General features: G+C 35.5%; 1 protein-coding gene across 6 annotated transcripts in view; it reads right to left on the bottom strand.

Moving 5' to 3' along the window:
- The window catches only part of CEP152 (centrosomal protein 152), a 119,594-nt gene that overhangs the window by 33,260 nt on the left and 73,824 nt on the right, over nucleotides 1-12,510 (bottom strand). For 5 of the 6 annotated variants that reach the window (XM_082452984.1, XM_082452983.1, XM_082452987.1 and 2 more), the window contains 4 exons: nucleotides 9,266-9,401; nucleotides 5,057-5,224; nucleotides 942-1,041; nucleotides 242-345 (listed from right to left, as the gene is read on the bottom strand). In XM_082452984.1, coding sequence (XP_082309110.1) covers nucleotides 242-345; nucleotides 942-1,041; nucleotides 5,057-5,224; nucleotides 9,266-9,401 — 508 coding nt within the window. The remainder of the gene's footprint in view (nucleotides 1-241; nucleotides 346-941; nucleotides 1,042-5,056; nucleotides 5,225-9,265; nucleotides 9,402-12,510) is intronic. The other variant, XM_082452986.1, reaches the window with a different exon arrangement.

Raw genomic sequence — 12,510 nt, 5'->3', positions numbered from 1 at the left:
AACCCCAGGATAATTAACAATATAAAAATACCTCTATCCTCGTGCCACTTCCAAAATTTGGGGGGCAAACTCCAAATTTACTTGGGTAAAATCATCTACATAATTTAGAAAAGCTATCAGTGATCTCTTCTAAAAGCAGGTAAGAACAAAGTAGTTCAGAAAATTCCCCAAAATTACTACTGCTAGTTACCAAAAAGACCCAAACCACCTTAAAATCTTGGGAATCTCTTTAAGGACTTACGCTTAATTTTTTTTACAGCTTTAATGTACTGCCCACGGAGTTCTTCCAAGGCCACCCCACTGCATGGCAGGCAAGAATGTTCAATGGCCCCTTCTGACAGTGACCTAAAAACAAACCAAAGATTGCAAAAACAGAGATTGTAAGTGAAAAACGTAACTTGAAAAAAAAAAAAATATATATATATATATATTCCAATAAAATAAGCTAAGATGTGCTAAAAAATTCACATATGAGGATCTTTATTATAATTATTTAGGAGAAAAATGCCAACAACTTGTGTTATAGTTACTTAAATAAATCATGATAAATCCACATGATGAAAATCTATGCAGCTATTGAAAAGCACATTATAGGAGTACATCCAATGACACGGAGGAAATGTTTATCTTATAATATTAACAAAAGGTTACAAAATAGCTTATACAATAATCTCAATTTTTAAAACATGTGCACATGTTGTGTGTGTATAAAAGGGCTTAAATAAAGGGTAAAGTGCTCACTTCGGCAGCACATATACTAAATAAAGGATATCTTCCGGGGACAGGGTTTTAGAAGATCTTCTTCTTTTTTATACTTTTTGCTATGTAACAATAAAAGTAACTGATATTCTTGGTATGATATTATTGATATGACTGATATTAAAAAAAAAAAGCAAAGATACTCAGAAATAAACGATTTCTTTGTAATAGTAAAAGCCTACCTTGGTGGTAGTGTTTTACGAAGTGTTCTCAGTTCTTCCAATTTATTCTTCATGTCATTGTTTTCTTCTAATAATTCTTCAACAACTTTACTATTCTCTTCTAAAAAAGAAAGTTTATAGTATATTGGTCAATTAATCTCTTTTTCTCTCGGTCTTTCCCTTAAATTACCAGTGACTGAAAAATTTCCAGTTGCTCCCTGGGTCATTCATTCCCTGATAAACCCTAATCTGACCACTCCCTGTTCTATTTACTCAGCACTCTAAATCTATATTCCATTTTCATCTTGTTCTGGGTTATACACTGTCTTGGAATAAATTTCCAATTGTTTTATATGCATGTGTTTTGTTTTCCAGTTAGACTAAAGGATTTATTTAGAAACATAGGTTTCCTAATTCCATGTCCCTCATGGACCCTGGTATACAGTCTATGCTCATATAAATGATCACTGAACAAGTACCTCAATACAAAATTTAAAAAATATTAAGCTTAAGTAGGTGCCATTTTCAGAAATAATGTAAGATGTTCAATTCTTTGAACTTTTAAAAAGAAGATGAGGAGACTGATGGAGTCCATGTGGTACAGAGGACAAAGAATTTCAGAGTCAGAGAGACACATATTTAAATCCTAGCTTTTCTTCTCACCAGCTGGATGAGCTTAGGCAAATTACTTAATCTTTCTGAACCTGAGTTTCTTCATATGTAAAGTGGGGATAGTATTACTTACCTTGAAGATTATAATGGAAATAATATAGTAAATGCACAGCACCTTATACAAGGCCTGGCAATATCAACATTTAATACCTATAAACATGGCACCCCATATTTCCTGCAATGCCACCCTTTCAACACACCCTATAAGTTGGGGAATGAATCAATCTGTTCCCCCAGTGATGGATATAGCTTGTACATTTCTAAACCACTCACTGTTACTCCATCACTTTTCAATAAATGCTACCATGACAGTGGAAAATGGAACTTAAGAAACAAAAAAACAACCACAATAACAAAAATATTATCAACTAATAGATTTACATTAAGACAAACACTGAAATCAAACTATCAAATGACTTAAATTCTGACCCTGACCCCTTTTATCAGCCTGCTGTTTTGAGCTAACTATCAACTTTGTTGGATTATTTCTAAGTCCACGAATTACAGAAGTTATCAGCCTCAAAAAGCACTATGTAGAATAACTACTGTATGATCACAATGTATGGTGCTAAATATTATTATTTATAAAGAATAATCACATCCAACTGCCCTTGTCATTTTTATTATGTAAAACAGATTTTCTTGATTTTCATCAAATTTACAATAGCCACACGGTATCTACATCCACAGTTGGACAAATTTACTCTCACTTACTCTCTGGCCTCTATTAAAGACCTAAGCAATCACCCCGGGAACTGTGTTGTTTTTTATCTCAAAATTCCTAAAACCCTTTCTTGCCTTAAGGTAATTATTATCTATCTCTAGCAGACTTAGCAAGCGGTAGGTGGGAGCAGGTGGCCGCTCTTGGGCAGCAGGATTTACCGAGCGCGCTAGGATGCCAGGTACTGTGCTAAGTGCTAGGACAGGACTTCATCCTTGTCACCATCACACTCCAAAGGAGAGTAGAGACAATAAATAATGGCAAGAGTGAAGTAAGTCAGAAAGAGAAAAACAAATACAGTATGCTAACACATATATATGGAATCTAAGAAAAAAAAAAAAAAAGGTCATGAAGAACCTAGTGGCAAGACGGGAATAAAGACACAGACCTACTAGAGAATGGACTTGAGGATATGGGGAGGGGGAAGGGTAAGATGTGACAGGGTGAGAGAGTGGCATGGACATATATACACTACCAAACGTAAAATAGATAGCTAGTGGGAAGCAGTCGCATAGCAACAGGGAGATCAGCTCGGTGCTTTGTGACCACCTAGAGGGGTGGGATAGGGAGGGTGGGAGGGAGGGAGATGCAAGAGGGAAGAGATATGGGAACATATGTATATGTATAACTGATTCACTTTGTTATAAAGCAGAAACTAACACACCATTGTAAAGCAATTATACTCCAATAAAGATGTTTAAAAAAATAATAAATAAATAAATAAATAAATAATGGCAAGCTGATGAATGTTATAAAACTCACAGGAGCTGTGGGGAATGCGTAACGGAGGAACCTGACCAAGTCTGGGGTAGTTAGGAAAGCCTCTCTGAGGAAGGCATGAACCAGGGCTTTGAGGAGTAAAGGTTAGCCAGGCAATGTGACCCGATGGGAAGACAGATGGTGGGGTAAAGGAAGAGATGCAAAGAGACTCGGAGAAAAGAGACAATGAAACCCCTGTCACAGCTCTGTTAGAGGATAAGAGGGCTGGGCAGGGGCAGTGGCAGTGGCGGGGAACCAGGCTGAGGGGCTGGCAGACAAGGGATCACGAAGGGCTTCTTAAACTCTATGTTAAAGTGTTTGTGTTTCATACCGAGAGCCAGACGAGTCACTGAGGGCTTGAAACAAGGCAGTGTGACAATCCAATTTACTTTTGTAAAAGGTCGCTCTATTCCTTCAGAAATTCTCCAACTGGTAGACTCTTTATGTATTACTTATGCATCTAGAATGTCTTTGGGGATTTTAAACTGTTGTCTTCAGTTTTGTTTTTTGAATAGAAAAGATCCTAATAATTGTAATAATAATAATATCTCAAAAAGGTTGCTTCAGGAAGTATGTCATTAACAGAGCCTGTATCTAAACTGCGTGTCAAATAGTAAACCAGAAACTGAAATAAAGCAACACTAATTGTGCACTCAGAATAAATCAGACACCAGAAGACAAAAAAAAAAAAAAAAAAAAAAAGTCACTCTCGCTGCCTGATGGAGAATGGATTGGAGGGGCGAGACTGGAAGCAGAGATGACTGTTGTCCAGGCAAGCGACAGAGGTGAATGTAGAAAAAAAAGAGTGAACCTATCTGTCTGGTCTTTTCTGGAAGACACGTTATTTGAGACCCTTGCCTTCAGTCCTTCATTCATTCAAGCATTTATTACTGTCTGGTATGTAATGGGCACCATGACTCTAAGGAAAAACAAAGATAATTCCTTATTCTCAAGAAATATATAGGTTAAAAAAGATAGCGGGCAAGTACCCAAAAAGTGAAATGCAGAATGTTAATTGAGGAGGAGTGCTCTGGGGCCTCACAGGAGCGGCCCGTCTAACCCAGACTGGGGAAAATCAAGGCTCTGCAGATAAGGTATCTTCTCAGTTGAATCCTAAAGGATGAGGAAGAGTTAGACCAAAACGAGAATGAGAGGGGAAAGTGTAGGACAGAATGATAATATTGTATTCAAGCTCCAGCAGTAAAAGAAAATTCCTGACCAGCTCAAGCATCTGAAATATTTCAAATGTAAAGAATATGAAGCACAGGGTACAAGTCAACAGTGAAAGGTAAGAGGGAGCAGCCTCATGAGCCCAATAGCCTCCCTTCTTCAAAAGGGCACTAGGAAATGGCAGAAGATATCCCTCTTAGATAATTTCCCGACAGTGCTGTGAAGAATGGACGGAAAGGAGGCCAGATCAGACCCATATGCCTTGGGTCATGTCTTCTCCCGCTGCCTAGATGCTGTTCTTTTCGGCAAACACCTTCATCTTTCAAGCCTTAGTCAAGCCTTCCTTCACTTTAATAGGAGGAAGAGTTAATTAACATCCTTTCTTCCAGGTTTACGCGAACATACTGCCAGATACTCAGAGCTGCAATTATTTATTAATCTGTTTTCAGTTCTCCTCACTTAATGGTAAGCTTCTTGAAGGCAGAGAACAGAGTCCTGTGCATCTGCATCAAAAGTGGAATTTTGTCTGATGTCTTCATTGTTGTATCCCCAGTGCCTACAATGCTGCTTGACACATATTGAGCACTCAGAAGCTATTCAATCAAAAAAAGAAGGAATGTGACCTTTTAATCAGAGCTCCGATTTTCCTCTTGAGTACAATAATAATAATTTGGTTAGTAAAAATAAGGTCCAAATTAGTTTATAATAATCCCCGAAGAGAATCAGCGCCTACGTTAACTACAATGTCACATTTGAACATTTCAAAAGGATTGAAGAGATTTATACTGGTAGCAGTGCTACTTTAAATGCTAACCTCCGATTTTTTCCACTACAGCTTTGTGCTTCCTTTCTAAATGCTGAAGATGCCTATAGCATTTCTCCAGTTTTCTTTTCAGATCTTGACATTCCTGCTTTGCCTTTTCAAGTTCTTGGAAGCAGTGTCCACCGCATGAATCTTTAATTTCAAGGATCTTTTTCTTATCTGCAAAAATTAAATGATAGCAAACTTTTGTATCAATTTAGACTAAAAAAAGGAAGGAAGGAAGGAAGGAAAGGAAACCAGATGACATGACTAAAGGCTACAGTGTAACTGAAAAGGGCATGATGCTTAAGAGAGAGACCTGAATTTAAATCCTGTTTCCACTATTTACCAGCTGTTGTATTACTTAACCTCTCTTGAGACTTAGTTTTCTAATATGTAAAATTGAATAATACCATCTATTTTAAAAATTGCCATGAAACCCAATGTTCAGATCATAGTATTGAATACAATTCCCCACTAAAAGGAACCAGGGATCTTCAAGAAATGGCTGACTCCAGTACTTAGGGTATATACAAGATGAGACTAGAATATTTTGCTATGCCAGAAATTAAGAAATTACTCAAAAACACAGGCATGTCACAAGGACATAGGAGCCAGTTTGAAGGGGCTCCATTAGCTGAATCTGGGACAATCTGAACACTAATTAAGTATAGTAATGAATTATAAAATATTGAAAAAATAGGAATTTGAGTCACACCAATAATCCTACGATAATGGGATAAATGGATGGATAGATGGATAGGTAGGTAAGTTGGAAGATAGGTAGACAGACAGATAAATAGAAAAATAAACAAACAGATAGTAACTACACAGGCAAACTAGAGAGGAGAATTCTCAATGATAACAACACACCAAGTGCCAAGTGGTAAAAGTAGAAGGAGGTCTGGAAGTGAAAAAATTAAAATTTTTGCAACTGCCAGAGCAAAGACTGGATCAGATAAGATTCAGCAATGACTGTTAAGCATAACGGAAAGTTTTAATGAGGAGAAGGACATTCTTATGGTCTTGAAAGTGTCTCCCCACAGATTGCTTATAGTTGTGATGGGGTAAAAACACAGTAATTATACAGTGAAGAAACTGGACAACACCTTGACCAGGTGCTCAAATGAACCTCACCAATAAAAGACAAACGGACATTGCGTACCTCCAGGTATGATAGCACGTCACCTATGCAGTGTTCCAGCTAAGAAAACAACTCGAATCAAAATCATGAAGAAATATCAGATAAACCCAAAACAAGGAAAAGGTTCTATTAAAAGCCAGAGGTTGACGGGTGTTGGGGAGAACGAAAAATATGTCTCTCAAAAACATCAATGTCATAGAAGGTAAAGAGAGGAATATCCTAGATTAAAGGAGATTAAAGAGACATGACATCTAAACATAACACCTGCATATGTATAGCTGATTCACTTTTATAAAGCAGAAACTAACACACCATTGTAAAGCAATTATACTCCAATAAAGATGTTAATAAATAAACAAACAAACAAACAAACAAACATAACACCTGACCCCAGACAGATTTCTGTACTGTGGGGAAAAAAATGCTGTAAAGACGTTATTGGGTCAATTGACAAAATTAGAATACAAACAGTAGACTGATATAATTGTATAACACATTTTCATCTAATGTTAAATTTACTGTACTAAGGTATACAAGAAAAATCCTTATTTTGGGAAAATATACACTGAAGTATTTTGGGGTAAAAAGGAATAATGTATATAACTTATCCTCAAGTGGTTCAGGAAAAAAATGAAATGTTCAGAGACACATACACACAGAGAAACACAAATGGAATAAAATGTTATCAATAGGTGTATCTAGGTAAAGGGAATATGAGTGTTCTTTGCAACTATCTTTATTTTTGCAACTTTTTTGTAAGCTTGAAATTATCTCCAAATGAAAAAAAGATTCAAAACTGTCAGGAGGTATAAATGTATAAAAATTGTGTGGCACAGTACCTGGCATGGAGCAACTACACAATAAGGAATAGCTATTGCTATTAGTAACACATAGAGTTTATAAAATTTAAGTAATATTCAAAAATGATACAGAAATTGATTATTACTATTAATATAATTGATATAATAAACTAGGAATACAAATTGGCACAGACTCAGAGGCCAAAATCCAAAATGTTGATGTAAAAACATTAGTCCAGAAAAATTATTCTTAGCTCTCTTCTGACTTTTTAGTTTCATTTAAATGGTGCCATTTAAGTTTACGAGCATCAAAGGATTAATGAAGCATCACCATACATGGCATTTATATATTTCATTTAAGATACGGTTTTGTAAACCTGGAAACCAGGCAAATGCCCATTGATAAGAGAATAGGTAAATTATAGTATATTCACACAATGGAATACTATACAGCAATGAAAATGAATGAACCAGAGCTATATGCATTAAAAAGACAAATCTTACAAGCTTGATATTAAGTGGAAAAAAAACAAGTTACAAAGACTAAAACAAGTATTAAACAATTTTTATAATGTTAAAAGACAAACAAAATATAGCAAAAGCTTTCTGAGGATACCTATATTTGGTCAAAACAAAGAAAAGCAAGATGACGATTTTTTAAAATCAGAATATTTATTACCTCAGATTGTGGGGAAGTTACAGGGATGGAATTGTGGTGAAACACACAGGGGTCTTCAACAGTACTGGTGATGTTCTACTTCCTAAGTCAAATAGTGGGTTCCTGGTTGTTAGGTTCATAACTTACATGTGCATTACATATATTCTTTGCGTGTATCAAGTATTTTGTAATTAATATTTAAATGAGTTTTAAAAATGATAAGATATTAGGAGAATATAACCACACCACTAACAGTGGTACTCTCTGGTGGTAGGACTATGAAGGACTTTGTATGTGTTGGATTATTTAACCCTTTCCAACTTATGAATTTGTTAAAGTGTTTGTTTTTAGGGAAAAAAAGATTAAAGAAAGTAAAGTAAATCCTTTTATAGTTTGATTTGTCCTAAGTCAAAACTAATTTCTTTCATATTGATTGGACCTCCCACATAATATTTAAAACTCACTTCTATGCATTTCACAAATCAGAAAGTAATTCTCAGGTTATTCCAAACATAACAACAGACATAAAATGACATTGAAACGTAGGAAGCAAGATACAAATTAAGATAGTATTACCCTACTAATTGGTAAATTAGCATTTAACTAATTGGCAAAAAGATATTTGCAACTATCTAGAACCTAGAGATAAGGAAAAAGGGTTTCTGGATGGGCAATGAGAAAAATAACTGTCAACTGACTTCTTAGGAAAGGCAGAGATTCTCTAAGACTCTGTTAATATGCCTACTGAATTAGAAACATGTGGAAACTAAGGTTATTGACTCTGTACATATGATTTGTTCTGGCAATTCTTAGTTCTTTTCCAGGTTACAGTGGAGACAGCAGACAAGAAACAAAAAGTGCGTATGGTTTGTACACGGAGGGAAGGAGCAGGCTGCAAGGGGGCAATGTCCTACAAGGACTGCAGCTTATAAAGAGTATGGCAGTTCCTAGTTCAAAATCCCAGTAAATAGACAGTATAAGCCCATATTCCTCAGCGAGCTCTGAACACCTCAAGGGGCTGTAGCACAGTGCAATTCTTTTTGAACTGACAACTCTAAGTCACAAAGTAAAAGTTAAATTATTAATTCATCAAATATTCAAGGAACACAAACTATGTGCCATTCACTTTGACAGTTGGTGGAGAGGAAGAGATAAAAACACTGCCCCCCAACCTCAAGAAACCCACGAATACATCAGAAAACACTTAATACACTTCAGAAAGATTTCTATTAAAAAGAGTTGAAATAAGCTTCAATAAATTAAATGGAAAGGTCTCAGTGATTTGGCAATTCTCTTATGTGTAACCCTTTCTCATCAAAGCCAGGAAATAAAAACATGACTGCTCTACTAAAATTCTCATTATTCTCCTCATAATAAGAGTCACTTATGAATGGAGGGAAGACCATGAAAAGATAGGAAATAAGAGGGCCTAAAGCAACCCTGTCTTCTAATACAAAATGAAACCTGGGGAGAGGACACACATTACTTAGGAGTAATATCACACATTTGCTCACTCATGAAAACTGTGCACGTCTTTGATTTCCTTTTATCCTCAAAACAACCCTCTGGAACTGGGATTATGGATGATGCAAAGAATAGTAGGAACAAAATCCCATTACCAGCTTCTGCTTCTTGCACGGCCAAGGGCTGAGTGTGGTGTCCAGATGTAGGTGCAGGAAGGAGCGCCAGGACCCTAGGGTCTCCTCTGCCAGTGACCCTTGTGGCAGGATCCTTAGAGATCTTGGTCATATTTCTCTGAAACAGATTATCTTCATAGTTAATGCTTATTAAACATCTTTCTCTACGCAAAATACTAATATTAAAAATATAAAAAGAAAACACAGCCTGAACAAAATCTTGCCTAAACTATCACCAATATTTTTCTTAGGGTTTTATGTGAATACTGTCATTACTATGAGCTAGACTCCTATGACCGTATTTTCCAAATTAGAACATTATCCAACAGAGGACTGGTGGGCCAGCTATGGGACAGACAGGAGATATAGTTTCCACTTTCAAGATATTTTAATGGTTTCTGTGATCAAACCACAGGACAGACTATGTGAAATCAGAATTGTTTTTGAAAATCCAGAACATTTACACTGCAGCAGGGAGAAAATTCATTAGAAACTATAGTACCAACCTTTTGCCTCCCATGAATTGAAAGTAACAACAGTAAAAACAATTTTTGAAACATATAGTATGTTATGTTTCTAAATACTTTAATACATATTGTCATTTGTTCACAAGGAAAGACAGTCGAATGCCAATGTTAAGGACAGAAACTGAGGCTCATCTAAGTGAAACATCTTGCACAAGACCATTTCCTCACTAATATTTACTGAACACTTTCTGCATTCTAGTTTCTGTTTTGGCAGCACAGCTACTAAATTCATTAATGGTGGGACATTCTTTTAAGGCAATATATTTTCAGATATTGGACAACTACTAAATCTCAAACAGAACAGGTAATCTTGAGAAAGCTGTCTTGTTTAATTACTTAAAATACATTATATATGCCCAATTCTAGAAGCCTTGATTTTGATTTTGAGAAACTCATTTCATTGTCAGCAAACCTACCCATGCCGCCCAACAGAGGCAGAGGTCAGTAGGTACAGAGACAATGCAAACTCCAGTCAATCAAGAGGGTATGAGGTTGAGGCCAAAAGGAATAAAAAAAACCGATCCCAAAGGTAGCCAATATTTCCAGTTTCTACTCAAAACTGGAGAAAAGCCAAGATGGCAAAAAAGGCAGGAGCAGCAACCTTTTGTCTTAGTTTTAACTTGACATGGGTGGTAAGAAAACACAAAACACACATCCTTAAATTTGTTTAAAAATTGTGTTCCAGTTGATATTTCTGTTTTATCTATTATGAACTGCTGTATTAATATACTTAGTATATGAATATAAATTATATATTTGATAAGGCATTCATGTTACTGGAAACCATATTTTTAATTCATTGCATTCTTGCCATTTAAAATCTGGATCATCTAAACTTAAATGTTCTCACCAACAAAAAATAAGGTAAATATGTGCAGTGATGGATGTGTTAATTAACTAGATGGTGGGGAGCCTTTCACAATGTATATGTATATCAAATCACCATGATGACACTTTAAATATCTTACTATTTTATTTGTCAATTGTAGCTCAGTAAAGCTGAAAAAAATTGATTAAAAATAAATTAAATTAAATCTTGATCACCTAAGTTATTTTAATGAGGACTTTGTTTTATATATACCGATCGTTTTTTCCAGTTTTAATTTTCATGAACAGTTCTAAAAACCACAAATTTAATCAATTATAAATCATAGTTCCTCACATTTATGGCACCTATATTGCAAATTTATAATCACTGCTTTATAATCATTGCTTTATCTCAAGGTCCTGAGCTGAGTTAGCACTAAGACAGCAGAAGGTTGAGTATTATTCTTCTGTGACCAATGCCAGATTAGGCATTTCAGAGGTACCCTTTTCTCAGGAACAGAATCTGATCCCACTCAGTGAAAGCTGCAAAAGTCTAAATTCTTAGCCAAATTATGTGATTCTGTCTCCATATACATGTGAGACACGTAACGTCTTACAGAGGATCTTACACTGCTTGCACAATTTTAAGCCCTATAAAAAGACCCCAGGGTTGATTATATATATTAACAGTAGGAGAAAGGTGTTGTAGTTTCTTGACTTTTATAGCAGAGAAAAGTTTCCTTTTGCTTCAGGAAAGCAAACTTGAAAGCATATAACATGATTTTCCCATCACTTCTTATCCTTAAAGTCTGCTATAAATAATTCTTCTTAATTATCTACTTTTCCCAAAAATTCTCAGTCATGCAGTATTCATGGGAAGTGGTCTTGCTGAGTTAATTTTACATTAAAAGCAACTATGAAGCAGTAACATCTTTGTGAAATCAAGAATAAAAATATCAACTGGGTTGAATTGGGATGGGATAGATTGATCTTTCAGGTTCCTTTGGCTCTAAAATTCTGTACTGTTTCAAATGCAAGATGCAGAAAGATCAAACTATGTCATTTGTATCCTACCAAAATCCAAGGAATTAGACCAGGGATTTGTATTTTATTTTTCAGATGAGCAACTATGACTACCCAAGGTAAATAAGCTAGTTATCGCTAAGTATGAGGCTGGAACTCAGATTTTTTTGTAGCTTATAACTCTTTCCAGTAGGTATTAATACCAAATGCTCAATCCTGGCCTTGAAAATCTTTGATCACAATATTTTAATGAATTGTAGCTTTTATGTCTCAACTCTTCTATCAGACAAACCTTATAATATTGGCATTTTTTTTCTACCTCGAATTCCAAATGTTGAAATTGGCTGGTCACAATGCCTAGAATATCATTCCGGATTTTTCATGCATATCTAATGTCTTTAATCATAAGGCAGCAAGACTTTGGTTTTATCAGATCTTCCACACAAACTAAAAGCTGGTGTCAGAGAACACTTACACAACGAAAAGAATACAATGAATTCATTCTACATGCACATATGTAGTACACTAGCAAAACTGGGCTTTTTGTGTGAGTGAGCCATACCTCTACCTGCTTGTTTCTATATCAATATTCTTTGTACCCAGTTGGCACTTTTTGCCTACATGAGATATAAATTCCTTGAGGGCAAGAAATAGGCTTCCAAACTCTTTAGAAGATCTTAAGAAACCCTAGTTTAATACGATGCATATTTCTTGAAGTAGTCATGCCCAAAAAACAAAAATAGGAATGAAAGTTATTCAGTTTCTGAAATCTCAGGCCCTTACAAAGAACAGCATATACTTTTTTAAGGAAAAAGATGTCTAGTGGCTAAAAGCTCTGCTCATATTTGTGGCACTATGAAGAAGCAAATT

The sequence above is a fragment of the Balaenoptera physalus genome (genome assembly GCF_965194825.1).
Source record: "Balaenoptera physalus genome assembly, chromosome: 2".
Classification (NCBI taxonomy): domain Eukaryota; kingdom Metazoa; phylum Chordata; class Mammalia; order Artiodactyla; family Balaenopteridae; genus Balaenoptera; species Balaenoptera physalus.
The sequence above is the reverse complement of the archived record's forward strand: the minus strand, read 5'-3'. Positions and strand labels throughout refer to the sequence as shown.